Source organism: Mustelus asterias, chromosome 22, assembly GCF_964213995.1.
Source record: "Mustelus asterias chromosome 22, sMusAst1.hap1.1, whole genome shotgun sequence".
Classification (NCBI taxonomy): Eukaryota; Metazoa; Chordata; class Chondrichthyes; order Carcharhiniformes; family Triakidae; genus Mustelus; species Mustelus asterias.
In genome coordinates, this window is record NC_135822.1 from 32,949,161 (window position 1) to 32,976,338 (window position 27,178).

The 27,178-nt window shown below is 42.0% G+C and overlaps 1 protein-coding gene across 6 annotated transcripts in view; it reads left to right on the top strand.

Moving 5' to 3' along the window:
* mtor (mechanistic target of rapamycin kinase) overlaps positions 1-27,178 on the top strand; it is a 316,990-nt gene that overhangs the window by 274,932 nt on the left and 14,880 nt on the right. For all 6 annotated transcript variants that reach the window (XM_078239102.1, XM_078239096.1, XM_078239101.1 and 3 more), the window contains 10 exons: positions 1,083-1,183; positions 6,510-6,606; positions 7,450-7,548; positions 9,588-9,710; positions 13,065-13,247; positions 14,348-14,482; positions 16,224-16,398; positions 17,979-18,114; positions 20,455-20,602; positions 24,906-25,028. In XM_078239102.1, coding sequence (XP_078095228.1) covers positions 1,083-1,183; positions 6,510-6,606; positions 7,450-7,548; positions 9,588-9,710; positions 13,065-13,247; positions 14,348-14,482; positions 16,224-16,398; positions 17,979-18,114; positions 20,455-20,602; positions 24,906-25,028 — 1,320 coding nt within the window. The remainder of the gene's footprint in view (positions 1-1,082; positions 1,184-6,509; positions 6,607-7,449; positions 7,549-9,587; positions 9,711-13,064; positions 13,248-14,347; positions 14,483-16,223; positions 16,399-17,978; positions 18,115-20,454; positions 20,603-24,905; positions 25,029-27,178) is intronic.

Genomic DNA, 27,178 nt, shown 5'->3' on the forward strand with positions numbered 1-27,178 from the left:
ATTCTTTTTGAAGTGCGTTGCTTGTAATGTCATTAAATGTACTAGCCTCTCCATGTCAGCAATGCCCCACAAAGAGCAATTAAATGATCAGATTAACCATTTCTGGGTTTTTTTAGTGGTGAGGGAAGAACGTTGACAAAGACACTGGAAGAACTCTCAATCTTTCTAAACAATGCCTGCATTCTTTGGTAAGCACCTTGACCCAGGCAGAGGGGACTTCCATTTATCGTGTCTTCTGAATGAGAAAACCTCTGACAATGAGTAATGCTTAACTACTGCACTGGAGTAAGAACAGAAAATGCAGGAAACACTTGGTTGACCCGGTAGCATCCGTGGAGCGAGAAACAGAGTTAACGTTTCAGGTCACCAGCCTTTCATCAGAATATTCATTGAGAGACCATTAATCTGAAAAGTTAACTGAGCGAAACTCTCTCTCTAAATGCTGTCAGACCTGTTTCCAGCATGAGCTGTTTCCATTTCAACTTTCCAACACCCTCAGTATTTACATTTATTTGAGCAAAAACCCTAATAAAATTGCCTAGTTTTCACCCAGCATACTGGTGTGAAGACTGCATCCGCTTGCTGGCTGTCCTCAGTAAACAGGAGAGAATATGAAGTCGGCCATTTTGTTGATAGTCATTCCTTCAGAGTTAACTCTGCTGCGGATTTGTAAACAGAACTTTAATGATAAAGGAAGGGACACAGTAGCAGAGGATTTTTTAAAAAGCTTTTGAAAGAGTTACCATTTGGATCCTTTATGAAGTAGCACTTTCTCCTCTCGAGTTCTGGATGGAAACAGAAACTCCAGAAATGAATATTAGTTCAGGTGATCATCAGAGTCCTCTGTGGAGTTATTTCATGTAGGGGTTCCAGTTCAGCTGTCTGAAGACCAGTAGAGGTCTCTTTACAAATGGTGCTGTCATATTGACGCAACGCTTGGGAGAGATGTAGCTCTGAAGAAGTCCATAAGCTGCCAAACCTGCTTAGTTTGTCCAGCATTTTCTGTTTTTGTTTCAGATTTCCAGAATCTGCAGTATTTTGTTTTTATTTAACATAGCTACGTTCTGTGTGTGCCAATGTAGGAACTGTCAAAGACATTGCTGCTGTATACAGTACCTGCTGTTCAGGGCTTCTTCCGCTCCATTGCCCTCTCAAGAGGAAACAACTTGCAGGATACCCTCAGGTAGGATTTAGCAGGAAGCCTGAGATATTTCTTGTTAAAGTATATGTATTGTCGAGCTCAAACTGTGTTGTCCAGAATTAGAAGTTTTCATTTCCAGTAGCGTTCTCTTTCTTTAACCCTTAGACCAAGCTACTCACCTCATTGCATTGTTGCGAGTTGTTTGAGAAAACTGTCAGAAATGTAGGTCAATAGAAAGTATCCTCCTGACTGTCTCATCTGGACCAGATTGGCTCCAGCTTTGATCTGTGGTCTGTGGAAGGCAGACAGCCTCAAACTGATAGTGGGGTCACTGCAACAGTCTCAGCATCTCTGTGTTCGATGGTGGTGGTGGGTGCGTGGGTTGGGGCGTTGGTGTTCTTCAGTGAGTGGTCCTGCTGGACAGCGAGTATGTCTGGGCATTTGATGAGAATGGGATGCAGCCTTTAATTGTGATCTGTTACTGCTCTTCCCAATGGTTCCCATTCACTGACTGCCTGGGTTCATAACTTGTCACATGAGCTGCTATTCGTATAGAATAGCATCAGCACTAGCTTTAAGAAGAATAAGCTTTACAATGTAGCTAACCTGGGGCATGTTGCTGTCCCTCCAGGGGCTATACTAACCTTGGCGCCCCTGGCTGGATCCCCTCAACTGCTTTCCATCTTCACAAAACTATCGTCAACCTCGCCAATGTGACTTCACGTCGGCAAGCTTTCAATAGTCTGAGAGGAGATAATGCAGAGGGGAGTGAGATCCTTTATACATACGTTAATACGTTCAAATATGGGGACAGGAACCTCATTACATCACCTACAAGGGGCGAGGAAAATTGAGAAGCGCGATCTTGCCGGCGTGAATCGCCTTTCCCAATTCGTGCCATATTTTCCGCCCATGTCGCCATTCTTTCTGATGGCAAACGTGGGCTGAAAATCACCCCGATAATTTCAACATTTTTTAATATACTTACATGGAATGTGGATTTGCGATCAAGGCCAGCATTTGTTGCCCATTTCTAATTGCCCTTCAGAACATTTAAGAGTCAACCACATTGTTGTGGATCCAGCATCTCATACCGGACCGACCAGATAAGGACAGCAGAATTCTTTTCCTAAAGGGAGGATGGTTTCATGTCACCGTTACTAACGGCTAGTTCTCAATCCTCGATTCAAATTTAATTGAATTTAAATACCACCAGCTGCCGTTGTGGGATTTGAACCCTTGTCTCAAGAGTATTAGCCTGGGCCTCTGAGTTACTAGTCCATTGACATTATCTTCTGCCACCATCTCCCCCATTGAAACATGCCAGGCAACACTTGTACACAGCACTGAGATGCAAGTAAGCCTCCTAAGTCTGTCAGGCATTTCTCTTTGAGCACATTTACAATGTTACTAGAATAAATGGCCATAGAAATCTTCATAATTTATTTACAATGTCACTACAAAGGCCAGCTAGAGCACTACATTTTCCCACAGGTGACTTGCTAATGTTTTGCAGTTGTTTCTTGTAGCACTGGCAGAGAAATCATTCCAAGGTGTCAATCCTACCTTGACTCATTTCATCTTGTGTATACTTGGGGATCTGACAGCAAGCATGAAATTTGAGCAGGCCATTTACAAGAATTCTTAAAACTTCTTTTTATTGGAAAGATGTCTGAAGGTTTGAAAAACAAATGGAAAATCTGAGCTTGATTATCACATTGGAAAACTATAAAAGGCGTGCTAACACCAGGTGCTTGGATTAAAATAAAACCTGTTTCCAATCAGCATTGATTGAAAGTCGCAGAAAGGAGACTGGCTGATCGAATTAGCAAGCTAAAAATATTGAAGCGAGCCAGGCTCAGGAATGCAAATGGACTACCTATGGAAAATGCAGACAGAAGATCAGAAATAGGCGTAGAATTAGGCCATAAGGCTCCTCAAACCTGCTCTGTTTGGGAGCTAGGCATCCATGCTGGTGGATCCATATGTATCTAAGTTTTTGGCAGGTCCCTTAGCCTTTAATACTTCAACATTCTACTGTACAGATAAAGTTTAGAATGGTCAGTGTCTTTTGATTTGAAGGATGAGTATAAATAAGGAAAGGCTGACACCTAGTGGCTTCTCTTAATACTTCAGTTGAGAATGGTTAACCCATTCTCCAAATGTTACTAACTTAGAAGCATTGACGGTAACATATTGGTAAAATGCATTTCCAAATAGGTTCTTTAGGGTAGGTGTTTTATTACTGTCTTCATTGGAAGGCAATTATTTTGTTCCCTGACTTAGTAAATTCTTGGAGCAAGAAAACAAATGAGCTTTTACACGTCTTCCAGCCAATGTTACCCTGTAGCTCAGTAATAAAGGCACCTATAACCAGCTCAGGAAGGAAGTCATTTAACCAGAAATTTATTTTTAGATTAATTATAATTCACATTGTGGGTAAATGCACATCCTTCAATTTAAGTATACTTTCAAAATGAAGATTTCTCCACTCTCAAAGTTTATTTATTAGTCAGAAGTAAATTAACACTGCAATGAAGTTACTGTGTAATTCCCCTAGCCGCCACACTCCGGCGCCTGTTCGGTTCAATGCACCCTAACCAGCACGTCTTTCAGACTGTGGGAGGAAACCGGAGCATCCAGAGGAAGCCCACACAGACACGGGGAGAACGTGCAAACTCCACACAGACAGTGACCCAAATCGAGAATCGAACCTGGGTCCCTGGAGCTGTGAGGCAGCAATGTTTGCCACCGTGCCGCCCCACTCTTACTATAGCAACGACATGGAGTCACAGGATTATACAGCTTAGAATGCAGCAACTCAGTCCATCACATCTGAGCTACTGTCTTTAATGGAATGAGCCCATTACTCCAATTCCCCTGTTATTTTGCTATAGACTATTCGCAATAAAGATCCACTTCCCTTTTGTTATTAATTGTGCTCCTACCTCTGTCCTGGGTAAGTAGACTTTTATTAAAAAGTATTCTTGATTTGTTTTTTCAGTGATGTTCTTAAATTTAATCTGCCGCCACCACCCCACCCTGCCTTGTTACTGACCAAAGAGAATAATTTTCTTATTTACCTTTATTTTAAAAAAGCCTTCATAATTTTGAACACACCTTTCAGATTTCCTGTTAACTTTGTGTTCTAATGTAAGAACGCCACGTGAATTGTGGTGCAGATACCATTACTGTTCATGTAATCAAACAGTGGCGCCGTGAATGAAATAATACAGGAAAACCTGGCACACAGGTACCAGGGCTGTGGGACTTGAGAAATGTTGAGGTTGGTATGCACAATGGAAAAGTACTAACTTTTAAATTCTTACTGCATTTTTATGAGCTTGGTCTGTAGTTAGTTATTTTAACAATGTACTGTCCCCTTTCCAAAAATATCTCTTATTGTCTTTCTGACACTGTCGACAATATTAAGCATTTTTGCGTTGCAGCCCATATCCAGCTGGAACCAGACTGATTCCATCCAAACTCATTCTACACAAGAATCTTTCAGCCAGCAGTTATAGGAGGATTTCATCCTGTTTATGTGCACTGGATTTGAAACTGAGATCCGAGAGCAGTATCCTGCTGCAGTATACCCCCAACCTTTTGTACTTAATTTATTTGCGGATTTGGAAGGTGCTGTGGAAATGGTGTAAGTTGCTGCAGTGCATCTTGTCGATGGAATACACTGTGCATCAGTGGCGGAGGGTGTGAATGTTTAAGGTGGTGGATGGGGTGCCAGTCAAGTGGCTGCTTTGTCCTGGAAAGTGTCCAGTTCCTTGAGTGGGGTTGGAGCTACTCTCATCCAGGCAATTGAGGCTGTCCCATCACACTTGTGCCTTTTGGTTTTGCGGAGTCAGGAGGTGAATTACTCACCGTAGGATTCCAAGACTCTGAGCTGCTCTTGTAGCCAAGGTATATATGTGGATGATCCAGTTCAGTTTCTGGTTAATCGTAACCCCCGTGATGTTGTTAGTGGGTGATTCAGCAACGATAATGCCTTTGAGTGTCACTGGGAGATGGTTAGATTTTTCTTGTTGGAGATGGTCATTGCCTGGTAATTACGTGGCATGAATGTTATTTGTCACTTATCAACTCAAGCCTGAATGTTGTCCAGGTCTTGCTGCATATGGACATGGATTGCTTCAGTAACTTAATGAGTTGCGAATTGTGCTGAACATCATGCAATCACCAATGAACATCCCCAATACTAACCTTATGGTACAAGGAAGGTTATTGATGAAGCAGCTGAAGATGGTGGAGCCCAGGACACTACCCAGAGGAATTCCTGCAGTGATGAGCTGGGACTGAGATGATTGATCTCCAACCTATGTATGGCTTCATCCAGTAGAGAGTTACCCTCCCCGATTCTCATTGACTTCAGTTTTGATAGGGCTCCTTAATGCCACGCTCAGTCAAATTCTGCCTTGATATCAAGGGCAGTTGCCCTCACCTCACCTCTGGAGCTCAGCTCTTTTGCCCATGTTTGAACCATGACTGTGACGAGATTAGGAGCTGAGTGACTGGCCTTGGCTGAACCCAAACTGAGCATCAGTGACCAAGTTATTGCAAAGTAAGTGCTGCTTGATTGCACTGTTGATGACCTCTTCCATCACTTCACTGATGGTTGAGAATAGACTGATGGGGCAGTAATTGGCCGGTTTGGATTTGCCCTGCTTTCTGTGTACATACATACTTGGGCAATTTTCCATATTGCTAGGTAGATGCCAGTGTTGTAGCTGTACTAGAACAGCTTGGCTAGGTACACAGCAAGTTCTGAAGGACAAGTTTTCAGTACTATTGCTGGAGTAGTGTCAAGGCCCATAGTTTTTGCAGTATCCAGTGCCTTCACCCATTTCGTGATATCACATGGAGTGACTAAAATTGGCTGAAGACAGAGATCTGTGATGCTGGGGACCTCAGGAGTTTGCCGAGATGCATCATCCACTTGGCATTTTTGGCTGAAGGATGTTGCGAACTCTTTTGCACTGATGTGATAGGTTCCCCCATCATTGAGGAAGGAGACATTTGTGGAGCTTTCTCTTCCAGTGAGTTGTTTAATTGTCCACAGCCATTCATGACTGGATGTGGCAGGACTGCAGAGCTTAGATCTGATTTGTTGATTGTGGGATCTCTCAGCTCTGTTTATCACGTGTTGTTTCTGCTGTTTGGCACGCAAGTAGTCCTGTGTTGTAGCTTCACCAGGGTTGACACCTCATGTTTAGGTATGTCTGGTGCTGTTCCTGGCATGCCCTCCTGCACTGTTCATTGAACTCCCCAACAAACATTGTGTCCCTTTAATTATTTCAGCTGATAAGTTTAAAGAGTAAAGCAGTTTAGCTGTGATGAATACCTCTTGTTTTTCTAGAGTTCTAACGCTCTGGTTTGATTATGGACACTGGCCTGACGTGAACGAAGCTCTCGTTGAGGGGATCAAAACTATTCAAATTGACACCTGGTTACAGGTATGCAACCTCCTGACAGTTCAGACATTGACATTAGCTACTTCTACCTCTCTATCAATCTGCAGCTAGAAGTGTCAAAATAACGGTGGTGTATTAGAGAGTGTGGTTCATGGTAATAAATTAAAATGTTCTCCGTGCACAGCAGATCCATCAGCATCTGACAAAATGACAGCACTGGTGACAGGTTCCAACTGAAACATGAACTTGTCATTCTTCCTGTCAAATGCTGAGGGACCTGCTAATCTGGCATTTGAGTTTCCTCTTTATCAGTTGATGAATTGTCATGTTGAGTTCTCATAATTATCTTTCATTAGCATTTCCGCATCTACGTGGACACAGTGCTATCATACAGCGGCACGAACCAAAACCGGTGAAAGAAAATGGTGCAGGACTTTGGGTGTCAGTCCTGAAATGAAAATGCTTTAAAATAACTCTTAGGACTGGATTTGATCATTACAACCACAGCAGCCATGGGTTAGCGAGGGGTAAAATCAACCCCGTGTTTAATCCTGATCACTACAGGATGAAACCCGCTGGAAAGCGGACAAGTTAATGTCGGGTGAGGATAGAAACTGAGCTGCTTCGTGGGTCACGCGGACTGCTAACACTCACTATCTCTCACATGAAGAAAAGCCAATTGGACAAAATCTGGACTGGCTACCATGTTGCCCATGGAGCTGTGCCCCAGCAAGAGAATTAAAATGGTGACAAGTGTGGGGCCGTAGTTCAGAAGGGAAACATGTTTAACGTGCGGTAAATCTTTGTCTCTTGAATTCAAGTTGTGCATCTTGTCTGTAAGTTGATTTTTTTTTAAATAAAATGTTTCACTTCTATTTTCTTCAGGTAATCCCTCAACTCATTGCCAGAATTGACACACCTCGTGCCTTAGTGGGGCGACTTATTCACCAGCTCCTGACAGACATTGGTAGATACCATCCCCAGGTAACCAAAGCGACAGCTGTTTTCTTTATCTTTCCAAACAATACTTACAATGTTAATCTGTCTGTAAATTTATCCAAACTTTACACTTAATTTAAGAAAATAATCTTTGTTAATGTTCCACATGGCAGACTGGTACAAAAAGTAAAATCACATGGGATCCAGGGTGGGCTGGCTAGATGGATACAGAACTGGCTTGGTTACAGAAGACAGAGAGTAGCGGTGGAAGGATGTTTTTCAGAATGGAGATCTGTAGCTGGTGGTGTTCCGCAGGGATCAGTGCTGGGACCTCTGTTGTTTGTAGTATATATAAATGATCTGGAGGATAATATGGGTGGTTTGATTAGTCAATTTGCGGATGACACGAAGATTGGTGGAGTTGCAGATAGTGCTGGGGATTGTCAGAGGATACAACAGGATGCAGATAGATTGGAGACTTGGGCACAGAAATGGCAGGTGGAGTTTAATCCAGACAAATGCGAGGTGATGCATTTTGGAGGATCAAATCTAGGTATGAATTATACTGTAAAAAGGCAGATCCCTTAGAAACATTAACATACAGAAGGATCTGGGTGTGCAGGTCCATAGTTCCCTAAAAGTGGCAACACAGGTGGCCAAGGTGATTAAGAAGGCATATGACATGCTTGTCTTCATCAGCCCGGGGCATTGTGTATAGGAGTTGGGAAATCATGTTGCAGTTATATAAAACCTTGGTTAGGCTGCATTTGGAGTATTGCATGAAGTTCTGGTCACATTGTCAGAAGGACGTGGAAGCTTTGGAGTGCAAAGAAGGTTCACCAGGATGTTGCCTGGTCTCGAGGGTGTCGGCTACGAGGAGAGGTTGAATAAACTTGGATTATTTTCACTGGAATGACAGAGGTTGAGGAGAGACCTGATAGAGGTCTACAAAATTATAAGAGGCAAAGACAGGGTGAATAGTCAGAGGCCTTTTCCAAGAGTGGAAATGTCAATTACAAGGGGGCACAGGTTCGAGGTGAGCGGGGGAAAGTTTAAGGGAGATGTGCGGGGGAAAGTTTTCACGCAGAGAGTGAGGGGTGCCTGGAACGCGCTGCCAGAGGATGTGGTGGAAGCAGGCACATTAGCAACATTTAAGAGGCATCTGGATGGGGACATGAATAGGGAGGGAATAGAGGGATACGGACCAAGAAAGGGCAGAAAGTTTGTTTTTAGTTAGGGCATCATGATCGACACATGGATGAAGTTAGTGATAGCAGAGACTGTGCAGGTAACATGATAAACAGACAGTTTAACGGTTACGTTAACAAAGGAGGGCCAAAGGGCCTGTTTCTGTGCTGTATTTTTTGTTCTGTTTTACATGGTGCACCTCACTGTGCCTTTGAAGGTAGATCAGCGTTAGATATGATGCATTCTCAGCAAAGTAGGGAAGAGATTTGGTTTTTATGTTTACTTCAAATTTTTGGTATGTTCAACATTGACCTTAACTCAAATCTCAATGTAGCTGAAGAAATTTACTGGACAGTTAATCGTGGCAGACGGCACGGTGCCAAGGACCCGGGTTCAATTCCCAGCTTGGGTCACTATCTGTGTGGAGTCTGCATGTTCTCCCTGTGTCTGCGTGGGTTTCCTCCGGGTGCTCCATTTTCCTCCCACATTCCGAAAGACGTGGTGGTTCGGTGCATTGGCCATGCTAAATTTTCTCTGTGTACCCAAACAGGCATTGGAGTGTGGCGACTAGGGGATTTTCACAGCAACTTCATTGCCGTGTTAATGTAGGCCTATTTGTGACACAAATAAATAAATTTTAAAACTTTAAACTAGCTTGATGGAGCGATAGCTAGTATCAAACACAAGGCGATCAATTGGGGAGGGTGAATTGTATTCTTTGTACCTTTTTCAGAAGATTATTCTTCTGTTATTACCTTCTTCGATGTATACTTACCCTTTACTAAAACTAATGATTTGTAATTTTATCTATTCAAGGATGTATTGCTTTGTATTTAGGGTTATATTTCCCTTCTTTTGATGTTCATTTAATGACGTACCTTTGGCTTAAACCACAGGCTCTGATTTACCCACTCACTGTAGCATCCAAGTCCACGACACCTGCTCGCCACAGTGCCGCCAATAAGATCCTGAAGAACATGTGTGAGCATAGCAACACACTGGTACAACAGGCCATGATGGTAAGTGGATGTCTGCACCTTATTTAGCAGGGGGTTGGAGAGGAAATCAAATGGTGTTAATGTCTATTCATTACCTTTCAGAGGCTGCTTGCTAAAATTTGAAAACCATCCATAGGTTCTTTCTTTAAATGTAGTAGTTATCTTAAGTGTCACTTTGGTTGACCTTTCCTGAACTGCCTGGATATTTTTGGAGTATGATGACCAAATTGTACAGAGAATTGCCCATGTTGCCCTTCCTGGTTCACTGTTTCATTATCACTTCTGTCATTCTGGCCAAATGTCCCAAGATCCATTAGGAGTAATGTTATATAAATTCTTATCTCAGTTGAAAATATTGCAAGTGATGAAATGACATTCACTTTATTTCATCAAATTTCTGCTGAATAAAGCTAAGTAAGAGCGCAGTACAATATCCTACAATCTAATATCTCAGTAAATGGCATATCTGGGATTCAGACACTAGTAATAAATCAGATCCAAAGCTCCAACTTTGAAATTAAAGAATAATAATTGTGTAATAAAAGATGATCCATTATCTCGAATATTACATTTACTAAACAAAAGCAGACCGTTCAGATCTATGCGGGTGTTTATGGTCCACACGATCCTCTGTCCAACCTACTTTATCTCATCCTCTGAATATAACCTTCTATTACTTTGTCCCATTGATGTACTTACTGGGTATTTTCTTAAATGCATCTTTGCTACCTGCCTCAACTATTCCCACACGGTTACAAGTGCCGTATTCGAACCACTGAGTAAAAAGGTTTCTCCTAAAGCATCTTCTTTACATCTACCCTATGAAGGGGGCGGCACACGGTGGTTAGCACTGCTGCCTCACACCGCCGGGGACCCGGGTTCAATTCCGGCCTCGGGCGACTGCCTGTGTGGAGTTTGCACATTCTCCCCGTGTCTGCATGGGTTACCTCTGGATGCTCCGCTTTCCTCCGCAGTCCAAAGATGTGTAAGTTAGGGGGATTGGCCATGCTAAATTACCCCTTAGTTTCCCAAGATGTGTAGGTTAGGGGGATTGGCCATGCTAAATTACCCCTTAGTGTCCCAAGATGTGTAGGTTAGGGAGATTAACGGGGTAAATACTTGGGGTTACGGGGAACAGGTCTGGGTGGGATTGCTCCTTACTGTCAGGGGGATTATGTGGGGTTACAAAGATAGGGCCTGCCTGGGTGGGATTGTTGTCGGTGCAGACTCGATGGGCCGAATGGCCTCCTTCTGCACTGAGGGATTCTATGAACCCTTTCATTAAAGACCTCTTTCAGATCACCCTTCTGCCTTCTCTTTCCTCGAAAAAAAATGTTCAACCTGTTCAGTCTTTCCTGATGGTTATAACCTGTCACTTCTGTCCATTGTACCACCAGATACTGTATGTGAGCAAGATAAGTTAGAGTTTACTGATTTATTTAACTGTTGTAGATTATTCTTTCTTGTCTTTAAGCTTCAGGCATCATGTAAAGCCCTGAATAGGAGGTGGACACATCTGAATTTTAATTTATTATTTAAGAAAGTTGAATTTTGAAGGGAATAAGAAGTCTCCAATGATCTCAGCTGTGTTTTGTGCACAGTTAGAAAGAATAATATTTTAATTGTTGGCACGTGAAGGAGAAAGAGGAGTGCAGAGTATGTTGGACAATATTTTGTCTTTATCCCAATCTAATTTTATTCAAAAGCAAATCATTTGAATTTTGAAAGCAAATAAAGTCTTTGATGGAAATGGGTACCAGGGAAAAGAGTATCAAACTTTTCCTCCCCATTCACTTATTAGGGTGGAAGGTTATGGATGAAGTTAGTGATAGCAGAGACTGTGCAGGTAACATGATAAACAGACAGTTTAACGGTTACGATAACAAAGTGAGGGAGTAGGAATAACAGTGACAGTGAGGGGTGAGAGGAAAGGAAGGGATAACGAGAAGGCAATGGAGACATGGGAGTTGTGACAGGAGTAGTGAGTGATGGGACCTGACTGCCAAGCACCATCTTTTTGCCTGCGGACACCATCCCTCCCCACTTGAGATGTAGCCTGCAGTCATTGGCAGCTCCTTTTCTGCCAGATCATGCCGTATCATACTCCACTTGCCATACTTCCAGACGAAAGGAAAATGGCAGAAGGAGAAGTGGAAAATAGCAAGAGATAAGCAAAATGAAGAATTGAAGAGAATCAGGACAAGAGCAGATTCCAGATGAGAGTTTGGGCATTGGGCCTCGTGAGGGGGTGAGTGAGCAATCAGTGGCTGGGCCTTGTGAGGCCAGTGACTGACCGGGAGGGGCAGTGGAAGGAGCTACTTTGTTTTAATGTGGGATCACATTCAGGCAATTATGGGGGTTGTGCTGTGTGAGTTCAACATTGAAATTCAAAAATGGGTTCTGCAAAAATCGCATGGTTCTAATTTAAATAAATTACCCCTGAATATTCCCTATATGCACTCCTGACAGCATCACAACTATCTTATTCAAGATTGCAGGCCATGTCTCTCTGCTGAAAATGTGCACTTTTTACTGACCGATATGGAGGGTTAAGTGATCATTTAGAGACTCAAATGTTCTTGTTTATATTCTCCAACTTGCTGTGTGCAATGTCACAACTAATAATAAAACAAAGGTCAGAGCATTATTGAGGCTCTGTTAATGCAACATTTAGCAAGTTGTGTGTTATAACATACAAATATGAACAGCCCAGATTCATAATATAGCTGGACTGAAACTGAGCAGTTGTAACAACCAGATTTAACACTGACTTTGGTAGATTATATAATACACTGCGCATTTTTGAATCGCATGTCTTGAAGTATTATATCCTTTAAGGGAACTGCAACAATAAATACCTTGCACAGTAATATGATGCAAAGTTTAACTTGCAGCTTTTTTAAGTTCCTGTATTCAGATACAGGTACAGTGTCTCATATCTGATGATCAATAAACAGCAATCCAAAAACACCAGACTTTTTTTTAAAGTAGCCATGCATGAATTTTTATTATTAGATGTGTTAAATAGCTGACTGTTTGTTGGGCTAGGTGTTGGATTGATGTGATGGTGTGCTGATTCGTTGTAAGCTTTGCATGCCTGTGTTTTCCTGTACTCCACGTGACCCTTTACCTGACCTGGTCTAGACAACCCAACTGGAAAACCAGCACAATCCAAAGCCCTGCATGGAGTCGGTCCTGAGGTTGCCAGTTTGGAGACACTACCTGTATGGCACGAAAGGTTCATTAGCTATCATAGTTCGACACCTATATCATCACCAATAAACATTGAACTTATTGAATGTTATTTGATCCTACCGATTTGATTTGTATCTGTGTAATGGCAGGGTTTCCAAAAACAGATTGTTTTCATTTCAGGTGAGTGAGGAACTTATCCGGGTTGCTATTCTGTGGCATGAAATGTGGCATGAAGGCTTGGAGGAGGCATCGAGACTTTATTTTGGAGAGCGAAATGTTAAAGGAATGTTTGCTGTTCTTGAACCTCTACACGCCATGATGGAGCGGGGTCCTCAAACTCTCAAAGAAACCTCCTTCAACCAGGTACAAGCCAAAACCACAGCTACCCTTCATCATAGAATTATACTGAAGCCATTCCAAACCAATGTAGGTCTATTAATAAACAAACCCTTGTCATTGGTGGCACTGCAAAATAGGTGAGTCGGCCTTGCAGCTATGTCCCCCAATAGAATCTCAAATTCATCACATCCCCTGAAAACAGCACACAGGAACATTAAAGCTTTCTCCTCTTGAAAGAAACAAGCAAAAACAATATTCCAGAGCACCACCTCCAGTACTTGTCTTAAAGCAGTTACAGAAACTATTCCACATGAAGTTAAATATACTTAATCCAACAGTTTGGATCTACCTGTATTTTCCTTTCAATAAATGTTTCGGTAAAGCTTTAGGCAAACCATTCAGTTACAACTGAGTTCACATGTCAAGTATTTTTATTGTTGAAGTCATTGTCTCCTAAATGAGTCATTCGCTAGAGCAGAAGGCAAACAGGTAATTATTTTTAAATTCTATTGTTTCACTACTGGCTGGTCAGCTGCTTGACTCAGGCACATTATAAAAAGCGCTCAAGTTGTCCCTCTGAACATTGGAAAAGCAACAAAGGATGCCTCCTGTTCTTGTATTAATGAACATTCATAATGAAATACTGGACAAGGTTAAAGGAAGATGTGAGACAGGTATTTAAATAATGAAAGAGATGATAATAGTGAGTACAGTTGAGGGATTTTGTACATCACGCTGATCGGAAAATTAAGGAAACCTGAGTGAATTATGGTTTTGGTAGTAACTCCTTCACATTAACTTAAGATAGCTGCCACCTGCTGGAGTAAATGCTACATTGGTTGCATGGCTTCTAAATAGAAAAGAACAGGTTCCTAATGGAGGGATGGAGATTGGTGCATGGAATGAAGGAAAGAACAGTAAATTGTTCAGAGTAATTGACAGGTCAAAGAGAAAAATGGCTTGAGCTGGATACATTGAGTGACTTGATGTTGCATCGTATTTTCTTGGATAATAAGAGCAATACTATAATATAAAACTAAGATGTTTGGCAAAAACATCTAGTACTTGGGGGAATCTTTTGCTTTATTTGGGATTCAGCTGACACGTATCAAATTTATCCTCAGGCATACGGCAGGGACTTAATGGAAGCACAGGAATGGTGCCGAAAGTATATGAGATCCGGCAACGTGAAGGACCTAACCCAAGCTTGGGACCTGTATTATCATGTGTTCCGACGCATTTCGAAACAGCTTCCACAGGTTGGTGTTCTGGTTTCATGATGTGTTTTTTTTTCAATGTAAACGTACTAATTATGCACAACGATTGGTGAAACAATAATGTGGATTCTTTATTTGAAAATAAGATTATATACAGATCGAGTTAACTGGGAGACTATTGTATACATATCTGACCGTGACCAGTGCTGCTTGCAGTCTGTCCTCAAATCATGATATCCAGTTCATCATATCCAGTTGAGGTGGTAATGAGTAACAGTAGTTTAAGATATGCTCTCTTAAAGGTGCTTAGACATCATATCTCAACAATAAATATCTTCATGCTCTTGTACATAGAATTAACAGAAAAAATATCAATCGAGTGGCATTTGGATCAATAGTGACAAATTTCCTTTGGTTTATAAACCATCTGAAATGTGTTCTGAGCAGAATATTTACACTTTAGGGTTTGACACCAGTCGAGGAAGAAAATACATTTAAAACAACTGTGTGTAGCGAGTGTGGTCGATGAACGTTGCTGTCATGTGACAGCAGATTTCAAAACTGCGAACAATCGCAAACAAATTTCAAAGTTAGGCAAGTTTGTTATGGAGCTTACCAATTCTCTACAATTGTGAATTTAGCATTCATGCTAAATGAATTTAGCATTTTTTTAATGTTTGTGTTAAAGGAACAAAGTCATTGTGCATCAAAACCACCCAGAATTTAAATGACACAAAAACCAAAAATGCTGCAAACCTCAGCAGGTCTGGCAGCATAATAGAGTTAACATTTCAAATCCAAACAACTCTTCTTCAGAGTTAAAGAGAGCGGGAAACGTGATGGATTATACATTGTATAAGAGGGAGCTGGAGTAGAGTAGAAGTGATGTGGAGATGCCGGCGTTGGACTGGGGTAAACACAGTAAGAAGTTTAACAACACCAGGTTAAAGTCCAACAGGTTTATTTGGTAGCAAAAGCCACACAAGCTTTCGAGGCTCTGAGCCCCTTCTTCAGGTGAGTGGGAATTCTGTTCACAAACAGAACTTATCTGTGCTTAAGTTCTGTTTGTGAACAGATTAAGTTCTGTTTGTGAACAGAATTCCCACTCACCTGAAGAAGGGGCTCAGAGCCTCGAAAGCTTGTGTGGCTTTTGCTACCAAATAAACCTGTTGGACTTTAACCTGGTGTTGTTAAACTTCTTACTGTAGAGTAGAAGGTCAGTGATTGGGAGCTAGGAGAGATTGCAACAAAGATATGTAGGTCACAAGACAGAGGAAGCTTTAATGGCAGGAGAAGATGGAGGGGGCAGGGGGGAAGAATGCAGATGTCATTGGGACAAAAAATGCTTTAGATATAAAAATTCAAATGCAATAACTCAGTTAGGTCGATGGGAAATTAAACTGTCATATTGGTAAAATGAAATGAACCACTTTCTGAATGTCATTGAGGGACATTGTTGGGGTTTACCCTGTATCTGTGCTCTGATCTGATCTGAAACTACTCTGTGCTAACACAAAAATGGAAAGTGCTACCATCATTCGCTTCAGTGAATACAAATTATAATTAGTTCCAAAAAACACATTTTTCAATGCAAAGTAGTTTGGAAAGATAAGTAAACACTGTCATGTAAACATGGTCATTTTGGATGTTTTTCCTGAAAGGTGCTAGAACAAAATTGTTGGTAATAAATCCTGTATTTTACTCATGTATTATTAATTCTGTACATTTAAGCAAATTTTTTAAGCAATTATAGAAATGGAATGTGCTTTGTATCTTTTTGCAGCTCACCTCGCTTGAACTCCAGTATGTATCACCTAAGTTGCTGATGTGTCGTGACTTAGAATTGGCAGTACCAGGAACTTATGATCCCAACCAACCAATCATCCGGATTCAATCAATAGCTCCCTCACTTCAGGTCATAACCTCCAAACAGCGACCGAGGAAGCTGACCATCATGGGTAAGAAAAATATGCTTTGCAAATAACCAGTTTCTATTTCATTTGGGTTATTTCCTTGGGAATAGATTAAAAACAAATACATACGATCCATCATCTACTATTTCTTTGTATCAAGACATCAAAGGAAGATGCAAACATTGCCGAGGTTTTAAAACAATAGGTGATGTAAATTAGAAAAGAGTGTCTAATTTGAACCAAGCTGAGTTCTTAGAAACATGGGCCTCTTTATTAATCCCACCATGACAGCTGGGAGAGGCACAGTAAGAAGTTTAACAACACCAGGTTAAAGTCCAACAGGTTTATTTGGTAGCTGGGAGAGGTACAGGATAAGAATGAATAAATGGAGAACATGACACCAATCCACCATAAACATCCCATTGCTGTTTTTACGGCGATGCATATCAGAGTGCAGTGCCCACTGTGGAGAGACGAACACTTAATTAACATATTTAAATCTGACTTCCACGGTGCAATTAAAAACCCAGTTTTAAATTTCACAATTGTTGTGAGGGTTTCCCAGGCGTCAAGAAACTGGACAATGAAAGAGTTGCTGGTTTGTGGGCCAGAAGGAGCAAGATTGCTCCCAGCAGATCCCTGAGGGAAGGCTTCGACCTCCCTGTTGATAATCATGGCCTCTCTGTCCCTCCATGTTCCCCCATCCCTGATCCATTGCGATCTTCAATGGCTTCTTCCCCTCCAGCAGCTTGTGACCAAATCTCACCCAAGTCCTAATTGCTGACCATCTCCGGTCCTGCGATGACCTCCCCTGGGCTGTCAGGTTAGTTGGCTGCCATCCAGACAATGGAAGAAACAAAATGGGGTTCTGCCATTAAAATCAGTAGATCCTCTGTGTACCCAGCTTCCCGGTTTCTTCAGCCTTTATTGGCCTCCAATACCCTCCCATAAATATCAGGGTCGTGGAGAAAGTGATAAAGCAAGTCCACTGATCCTGGTAAAAATGATTGTGCAATATGGACAATGCAGTGACTTAATTTCAAAACAGACTGCTAGTAGTGGAGAGAAAGAATGTGTAGAATTGCATATTTGGAGCTGAAGAGAAGAAAGTTTTAGAGCAGTTCCAGCCGCAGTATATAAAATAGAAACAGACAAAAAGGATCACAGAGCAGAGAGAGGGACTTTTGGGGGTTGGAGGAGAGGGAGGGGTTAGCTACCAGGTTATGGGCTTTTTGTAATCTTTAAATATTGGAACAGCATAACCCCGATATCGAGGTACGGAAAATCAGTTTGTCAGTCATTTTACTCTCGGAGCTAAAGCCCTTATTTCCTTTGTGTATGCAGGGCACAAAGCCAGGAAAACTTGGGGGTTTTGAGATTGAAGGAAGGGAGCTAACAGAAACAGCACAGTTGTCAGCAAGCTTTTCTCACGGCTGACTAACAACAAATCAGTATTGCAGCTATTATTGGGTGTTTGTATTCTGCCATTTAGCAAAATGAAGGTTTTGTCCAAAATATTAGCCAGTCCAAACAAATTCTGATTCTCTACAAAGCTGTAAAGAATGTGACTTATGGGTTTCATCCCCTGACTCAACTTTAACAGAATTTTATTTGTGTCCCTGTAGGAAGTAATAGCCATGAATTCATGTTCTTGCTAAAGGGCCATGAAGACCTGCGTCAGGACGAGAGGGTGATGCAGCTTTTTGGATTGGTGAATACCTTGCTGGCAAATGACCCAGCATCTCTTCGGAAAAACCTCAGGTAGCGAAATGTGTTGGTGTCAATATCCAAAAGCACGTAGCTAAGAGATTCCCTTCTCTTATTATGATCATTGCAGAGCTCAGGACAGGCAAAATAATTGGTAGAAAAGTGCACACATGTAGGTGTAGTAAGTAGCCTAATGATTATGGCATTGGATCAAGCAACCCAGAGGTCATCAGTTTAAGCCACACATTTGTAAACAATAACAACAAAATTTAATAAGATAAGACCAAGGAAATATCAGCCCAATTGAAACAACAAAGTTCACTTCATAAATGCTGCTGGGACCCGATGCTCACATTGGGAGAGCTATGGAGCAACAGCCTAACTTTGGGATACCAATCCAGTCTCAACCTTCAACATCCCAGGAATTGTCCTAACATACTGACAGGATAGGATCATTTGGAGTCGGGGCATAGTAACATGCAACCAGTTGTGAGTGACGTGGGAATCCTTAACATTAAATCAAAATTCCCACTTAGGCCCAAGACTTCAGATCAAATATCGGCTACAGATCTTATTAACACCACCTGCTTCCATCCACCCCCTCCTCCATCCCAACCACCCAACTGTAAGCCGGCAGCAGGAGAAGAATTTTACCACAGTCTGTAATGTCACGGCCTAGCACAATCGACTTTCCTTGGTCACCATTGAAGACCAACTCTGGTTTCATGCAGAGTCGAGCATGTCATGACCTAGAACAACACCAGCCATACCTCAGCATGATGCATAAATCTGGCGAAGACACTATGTAGGGTGCTAAATGACAAAAGCTACAGGCTATTGACAGAACTAAGTGATGCCGCCACTATCAGATCTTAGCAACACTCAGTACCTTAGCACATCCAGTTCAGGGTGTGCTGGGAAACCAGGCAACTAACTGGATGAAGATCCTGTGTTCACTCGGCGAGAAATCCAACATGATGTGAAAGATGAGGGTGAAGTGTTTGTAAGTGTCCTCGGCCATAAGTTCCAAGTGAATTATTCTACCCTGCCTCTTCCTGAGTTTCCTAGCTTCATATCATCCTCAGGCAATTTGGTTAACTCAAAAAGACATTAAGAAGTGGCTGAGCAGGGGAGGCAATGAGTATGGACAACATCCTGTCTGCATGATGCTGAAAATATATACTCCGAACTATCCACTTCTTTAACCAAGCTGTTCCACTGCAGTTATAGCTTTGACATCAAACCAAAGATGTAGAACATTGAAATAAAAACAGAAAATGATGGAAATACTCACCTGGTCAGGCAGCATCTGCAGAGAGAGAAACAAAGTTATAGTTTTGGATCAAAAAAGTTTTGTCAGAACTGTAACAGTTTTTCCAACAGGTAGAGAGGGAAAGGGAGAGGAGAGGTAAGAACAAAAAGGAAGGTCTGCCATGGGGTGAAAGGGGAAGTTCCCCTCCAAGTGACTCATCACACTGAGTTGGAAATATATCGCTGTTTCTCCAGGTCAAAATCCTGGAACTCCCTCTCTCTCAGTACGGTGGATGTACCTACACCACATGGACCGCAGCGGTTCAAGAAGGCAGCTCACCACCACTACCTCGAGGACAAATTCGCGATGAGTAATTAATGCTGAGCTAGCCAGCAATGCCCACATCCCATAAGTCAATAAAAAGGCATGAGTTATTAAATGATGGTACAAGGGAAATGTGGGTGGTAATGGGACAAGTAAATAAACAAAACATGGCTCAGGAGGAGCTGCAAATGTCAACAACAGAATCATTACCAGTAACAGTAAGAAGTCTCACAACACCAGGTTAAAGTCCAACAGGTTTATTTGGAATCACAAGCTTTCGGAGTGCTGCTGCTTCCTCACCTGAGGAACATTGGTGAAAGGAGGCTTCAGTAGTGGGTATAGAGCAACAATTACTTGTTCACTGATGCTGATTTGAGGAATTCAACCAGAGTACTCAGCTCTGGACTTCATTCGTTGATGGATCTTAAAAGCTGCTAGCAGAAGAGGCAGCTCTGTTCCTGATGCAGTGTAAGAAGGAGATGCATGCAAGATGGAAATGAACAAAGCTCAGAGGCTGATTATGGTGCTGCTCTCCCATGATGTAAAAGCATCTTTAGACTGTCAATCTTGAAGCATTTCCAGTGACATTTTGAGTGTTAATCCATTTGTGTGCATATCAAAAATGAGGAACATTCTGCTGTATTTTAAAGCAGAAAAATATCCCTGATGGAGGAAATATTTAGTTTGTATTCCACATGCACTAAATTTTAAACATTGATTTGTTTCACGAAGGAAGGAAACATTTATTTTTGAAACATTTTTTAAAAGCATGCAATGCATTTAGATGTTTCTCTCATATTTTGGGCTTTTTCCTCCAGTATTCAGAGATATGCTGTCATTCCTCTGTCCACAAACTCCGGTTTAATTGGCTGGGTCCCACACTGTGATACACTCCATGCACTTATTCGAGACTATCGAGAGAAAAAAAAGATTCTACTAAACATCGAGCACCGGATCATGCTCAGGGTAGGTATTTCTACCAATTTAGTTCAAATGTATATTTTATTTCCATTATGTCATTACTTTTACTCCCTTTTCCTTAAAAAATTTAAATTAACTTTCTTCCTTGAACATACTAGGTCATGTAGTCAAAGCCAGACTTACTCAAGGGACAGATAGATATGGGATCTGAACTGTTTGGGGAGTTCGTGCCTCATCAGATAGAAGGCCATCTTCAAATTTGCAACAAATCTTTTCAACACGATACACATCAAAACACTTCCAATACAATATATTTTGAATACGATAAATTAACCATAAGATCTCTTCTGGCTTGACAGTTTCCAATTAACTCTGTTTAAAGCTTCATGTGGCTGTCACATAGAGTTTTAACAACACCAGGTTAAAGTCCAACAGGTTTATTTGGTAGCAAATGCCATTAGCTTTCGGAGCGCTGCTCCTTCGTCAGATGGAGTGGAAATCTGCCTTCGGAGCAGCGCTCCGAAAGCTAATGGCATTTGCTACCAAATAAACCTGTTGGACTTTAACCTGGTGTTGTTAAAACTCTTACTGTGTTTACCCCAGTCCAATGCCGACATCTCCACATCATTTCACATAGAAAACAGAATTAAACAAATGGATCCTTTTTAATGTGGAAATTTGTAACTAGTGGAGTCCCACAGGGATCAGTTCTTGGCCCGCAATTGTTCACTATTTACGTTAATGACCTGGAGGAAGGAACAGAATGTAAGGTTTCCAAATTTGTCAATGATACAAAGATAGTTGGAAGGGCAGGTTGTGATGAGGATATTGTGATCCTGCAACAGGATATAGATAGATTGGGTAACTGGGCGAAAACCTACAAATGGAGTTTAATGTGGGTAAGTGTGAGGTCATGCACTTCAGTATGAGGAATCAAAAGGCAGATTATTATCTAAATGGAGAGAGATTGTAGGTGAGTGAAATACAAAGGGATCTAGGTGTTCTAATGTGGGGAATCACAAAAAGCTAGCAGGTCAAGAAGGTAAACGGCATTTTGGCCTTCATTGCAAAGGACTTGGAGTTTAAAAATAGGAAGGTATTGTTGCAATTTTCAGGGTGTTGGTGAAGCCTCATCTGGAATACTGCGTACAGTTTTGGTCCTTTACCTAAAAGCGATATAGTAACATTGGAGGCAGTCCAAAGGAGATTCACCAGGCTAATTCCTGGGATGAAAGGGTTTCCTATCAAGACAGATTTATTAGTCTGGGTCTGTATTTCTTGGAGTTTAGAAGAGTGAGGGGTAACCTTATTCAAAGATCCTGAGGGGGCTTGACAGGGTAGATGGTGAGATGTTCACTAGTGGGAGAGCCTTGAACAAGGGGACATAGCTACAAGATAAAGGGCCAGTCATTTTAAAACTGAGATAAAGAACAAAGAACAGTACAGCACAGGAAACAGGCCCTTCGGCCCTCCAAGCCTGTGCCGCTCCTTGGTCCAACTAGACCAATCGTTTGTATCCCTCCATTCCCAGGCTGCTCATGTGACTATCCAGGTAAGTCTTAAACGATGTCAGCGTGCCTGCCTCCACCACCCTACTTGGCAGCGCATTCCAGGCCCCCACCACCCTCTGTGTAAAAAACGTCCCTCTGATGTCTGAGTTATACTTCGCCCCTCTCAGCTTGAGCCCGTGACCCCTCGTGATCGTCACCTCCGACCTGGGAAAAAGCTTCCCACTGTTCACCCTATCTATACCCTTCATAATCTTGTATACCTCTATTAGATCTCCCCTCATTCTCCGTCTTTCCAAGGAGAACAACCCCAGTCTACCCAATCTCTCCTCATAGCTAAGACCCTCCATACCAGGCAACATCCTGGTAAACCTTCTCTGCACTCTCTCCAACACCTCCACGTCCTTCTGGTAGTGCGGCGACCAGAACTGGACGCAGTACTCCAAATGCGGCCTAACCAGCGTTCTATACAGCTGCATCATCAGACTCCAGCTTTTATACTCTATACCCCGTCCTATAAAGGCAAGCATACCATATGCCTTCTTCACCACCTTCTCCACCTGTGTTGCCACCTTCAAGGATTTGTGGACTTGCACACCTAGGTCCCTCTGTGTTTCTATACTCCTGATGACTCTGCCATTTATTGCATAACTCCTCCATACATTATTTCTTCCAAAATGCATCACTTCGCATTTATCCGGATTAAATTCCATCTGCCACCTCTCCGCCCAATTTTCCAGCCTATCTATATCCTGCTGTATTGCCCGACAATGCTCTTCGCTATCCGCAATTCCAGCCATCTTTGTGTCATCCGCAAACTTGCTGATTACACCAGTTACACCTTCTTCCAAATCATTTATATATATCACAAATAGCAGAGGTCCCAGTACAGAGCCCTGCGGAACACCACTGGTCACAGACCTCCAGCCGGAAAAAGACCCTTCGACCACTACCCTCTGTCTCCTATGGCCAAGCCAGTTCTCCACCCATCGAGCCACTTCTCCTTGTATCCCATGAGCCTTAACCTTCTTAACCAACCTGCCATGTGGGACTTTGTCAAATGCCTTACTGAAATCCATATAGACGACATCCACGGCCCTTCCTTCATCAACCGTTTTTGTCACTTCCTCAAAAAACCCCACCAAATTTGTAAGGCACGACCTCCCTCTTACAAAACCATGCTGTCTGTCACTAATGAGATTGTTCCGTTCTAAATGCACATACATCCTGTCTCTAAGAATCCTCTCCAACAACTTCCCTACCACGGACGTCAAGCTCACCGGCCTATAATTTCCTGGGTTATCCCTGCTACCCTTCTTAAACAACGGGACCACATTCGCTATCCTCCAATCCTCAGGGACCTCACCCGTGTCCAAAGAAGCGACAAAGATTTCCGTCAGAGGCCCAGCAATTTCCTCTCTCGTCTCCCTGAGCAGTCGAGGATAGATGCCATCAGGCCCTGGGGCTTTGTCAGTTTTAATGTCCCCTAAAAAACCTAACACTTCCTCTCTCGTAATGGAGATTTTCTCTAACGGGTCAACACCTCCCTCCGAGACACTCCCGGTTAACACGCCCCTCTCCTTCGTGAATACCGATGCAAAGTATTCATTTAGGATCTCCCCTATTCCCTTGGGTTCTAAGCATAATTCCCCTCCTTTGTCCCTGAGAGGTCCGATTTTCTCCCTGACAACTCTTTTGTTCCTAACGTATGAATAGAATGCCTTAGGATTCTCCTTAATCCTGCCTGCCAAGAACATCTCGTGCCCTCTTTTTGCCCTTCTAACTCCCCGTTTGAGATCTTTCCTACTCTCTCTGTATTCCTCCAGAGCTCCATGCATAGTAATTTCTTCTTGCAGAGGGTGGTGAATCTCTGGAATTCTCTGCCCCAAAAGATGGTGGAGGCTGGATCATTAGAAGTATTCAAAGTTAACCTGGCCAATCAACCTAACCCGCACACCTTTGGACTGTGGGAGGAAACCGGAGCACCCGGAGGAAACCCACGCAGACACGAGGAGAATGTGCAAACTCCACACAGACAGTGACCCAAGCCGGGAATCGAACCCGGGACCCTGGAGCTGTGAAGCAGCAGTGCTAACCACTGTGCTACCGTGCCACCTATTTCTTAAGTTGCCATTATCTACTGAACCATAAATACATCTCATTAAATGGGAACGCAAAGCACATAAAGCCAATAATTTATTTACTTTGCATGGTATTTTACGTGCCACCATGTGCATCTAGTTTTGGTTGTATTTAAAAGATGTATTTATGGTTCAGTAGATAATGGCAACTTAAGAAATAGGAGCAGAAGTAGGCCAATTGACCACTCGAGCCTGCTCTAATAAGATCATGGGCAATCTGTTTGTGTTTGATTTCCACATTGCCCAACTAGAATCTTAACTGTCTCTACCTTAAAAATATTCAGTGTTCCCATTTCCACCGCTTTCTGAGGCAGAGAGTTCCAAAGATACTTGAATGAACATCACTCAAAGCACTAAGTCTAGTGATTGTAAAGCAAAAAACAATTACTGTTTTTATGAAGAAGTGAATCAAAAGAAATAGAATCATAAGAGTTTCTAGCTCGAGTTGAAGGAAACATTTTTTTTGTGAAAATATTTGTGTCCTTTTCCATTGTGAGATCCGGTTTTCCAAAGTTAGTTCCCACCTTGTCTCTTTCACATGCCTCCCTTTCTTCTTTATCCCCGTTTTTAATAACAAATTGAATTATTATTTATTTCATTTGCATGTGACTTTTGACTCTCAAAGAGTTGAAATTCAGTCCAAATTGCCACAGGGAAAACATAATTATACTGCATGCTTTGTTTTATTTTAACCAACAGATGGCTCCGGACTACGATCACCTCACTCTGATGCAGAAGGTTGAAGTGTTTGAGCATGCAGTGAACAATACAGCTGGAGATGATCTGGCCAAGTTGCTGTGGCTGAAGAGTCCCAGCTCGGAGGTAAAACCTTGTTTAATATTCAGAGTGATCTCCACACAGCCTGCAGTCCCCAGCTGTACTTTAATGGACACATTCTGCACAGAATGTCTGTTTCCAGCTTTCTTAAAAATAACAATATTAAAACACTGGATAAATTCTCAACTTTACTGGATTTTGATCACCTGTCGCAACTCTCCTTGTTTTCAATCCAGGTGGTGAAGGTGAATTTCCCCACCGTAGATACAGGGGAGAATTCTCTATTTGTAACACAGTCGTAACAGAGTCATAAGCACTTTCATGAGGTTTTCACCTCTCGATCTTTAGTAAATCCCTCAACACATGCCTTTACACATGGCATCCAAGAACCACCAGTAGGTCTCAAATCAACTATGGACTATAAGGCAAAGTAATAGATTGTAGTTGACATGAATTCAAAAAAAGTGATGACAGAAATCTAATGTAACAACAGAAAATGTTGGATATCCGCAGCAGGTCCATCATTGTCAGCAGCAAATACATGAACATATTAGTTGGGACTCTTCACTGGAAGAATTCTAACAATGGGTCACGTCCTTGCTGGCCTAACTTCCTCTTTCAGAAGTTGGTTGACTTGTTGACCACTTTCTGTTTTTCGTGCAATGGGTACTTTTCTTCAAGTGGTAAAGTGTGGGGAAAAAAAATCTCAGACCCGAGTTATGTTTATGTAGAAAATAGGATGTTCAATGAATTGCTACACTTTGAACTTGCGCCTAATGTTAGGCCTTTGAACTTTAATGCCCATTCAAAGAAATGTTTGTATTGATATGCAAATATGATTCTTTTCTTAAAATATAAAGAACCCTTGCTTTAAAGTTCTCTTATTCAACAGTAGTGTCCACACAATAGCCTCACATTGAATTCCTCTTTCCACGAGGGGGAGATGGTGGTGTATTTGTGCTGTTTCTGGACTAATAATTCAGAGGCCCAGGCTAATGCACTGAGACACAGGTTCGAATCCCATGATGGTAGCTGATGCAATATTAATACAGTTAATAAAATCTGGAATTGAAAGCTAGTCTCAACAATGCTTACCATGAAACTGTCATCGAATGTTGTAAAAACTCACCAGTACACAATCCACATCAACACTTTTAAACGGATTAGCCCGTCACCACCAATCGTATGTAACAATTCGAATTTAAAACACAACTTTTTTCTCTCCTGTACATAAGAATTTGTTTTACTGCTACTGGCTCTGCTTTCTGTTGTACATCACAGAATATCGCTCTTCTTATTTTGCACATTTTGTATATTTTTCTGGTGTCTTTACTTAAAAGTTAACACAATTGATTCAGTCTGGGTCACTTTGTAAAGAAATACTGATACTTGCTGACAATCCTGCTGGAATTTGGAATTACACCAAATTCCACGAACTATAAACTATAGATCGAGATGACATCCTCTGACACAACTCTTGATGTGGCTTCAGTATATCCTTTTGCTCTTCTTTGGAATCAGATGTTACATTGTCAACAGGATGTTGAGTTTAAAACAAGAGTCTGTGAACTACTTTGTCCAGGTTTTAACTCTGTATCATTATTCTCTTTTCATGGCTATTGTCTTTATTGTCCAGGCTGGTGAAGGAAGTCTCAGCTCCCCAGGCAACTGAATCTTTCTTCTCCTGTTTAAATGCACATTAAGAAGTTTCACAACACCAGGTTAAAGTCCAACAGGTTTATTTGGAATCACGAGCTTTCGGAGCGCTGCTCCTTCATTAGGTGAAGTTTGCACGTTCTCCCACTGCTCCTTCATCACTCACCTGATGAAGGAACAGCGCTCCGAAAGCTCGTGATTCCAAATAAACCTGTTGGACTTTAACTTGGTGTTGTGAGACTTCTCACTGTGCCCACCCCAGTCCAACGCCAACAATCCTGCTGGAATTTGGAATTACACCAAATTCCACTAGCTATAAACTATAAATCATTAAACATAATGTTTAAATGCAGGAATACAGTTTATTTGTAATGTACTGTAAACTCTCGATGAGTCAACAGGCCTTGAACTGCCTTGAAATTCGGGTTAAGCAGAGGCTCGTATGACTGCACCTCTATTTAACAAGATCACGGTGGCACAGTGGTTAGCACTGCTGCCTCACAGTGCCAGGGACTCGGGTTCGCCTGAGTGTGGCGACT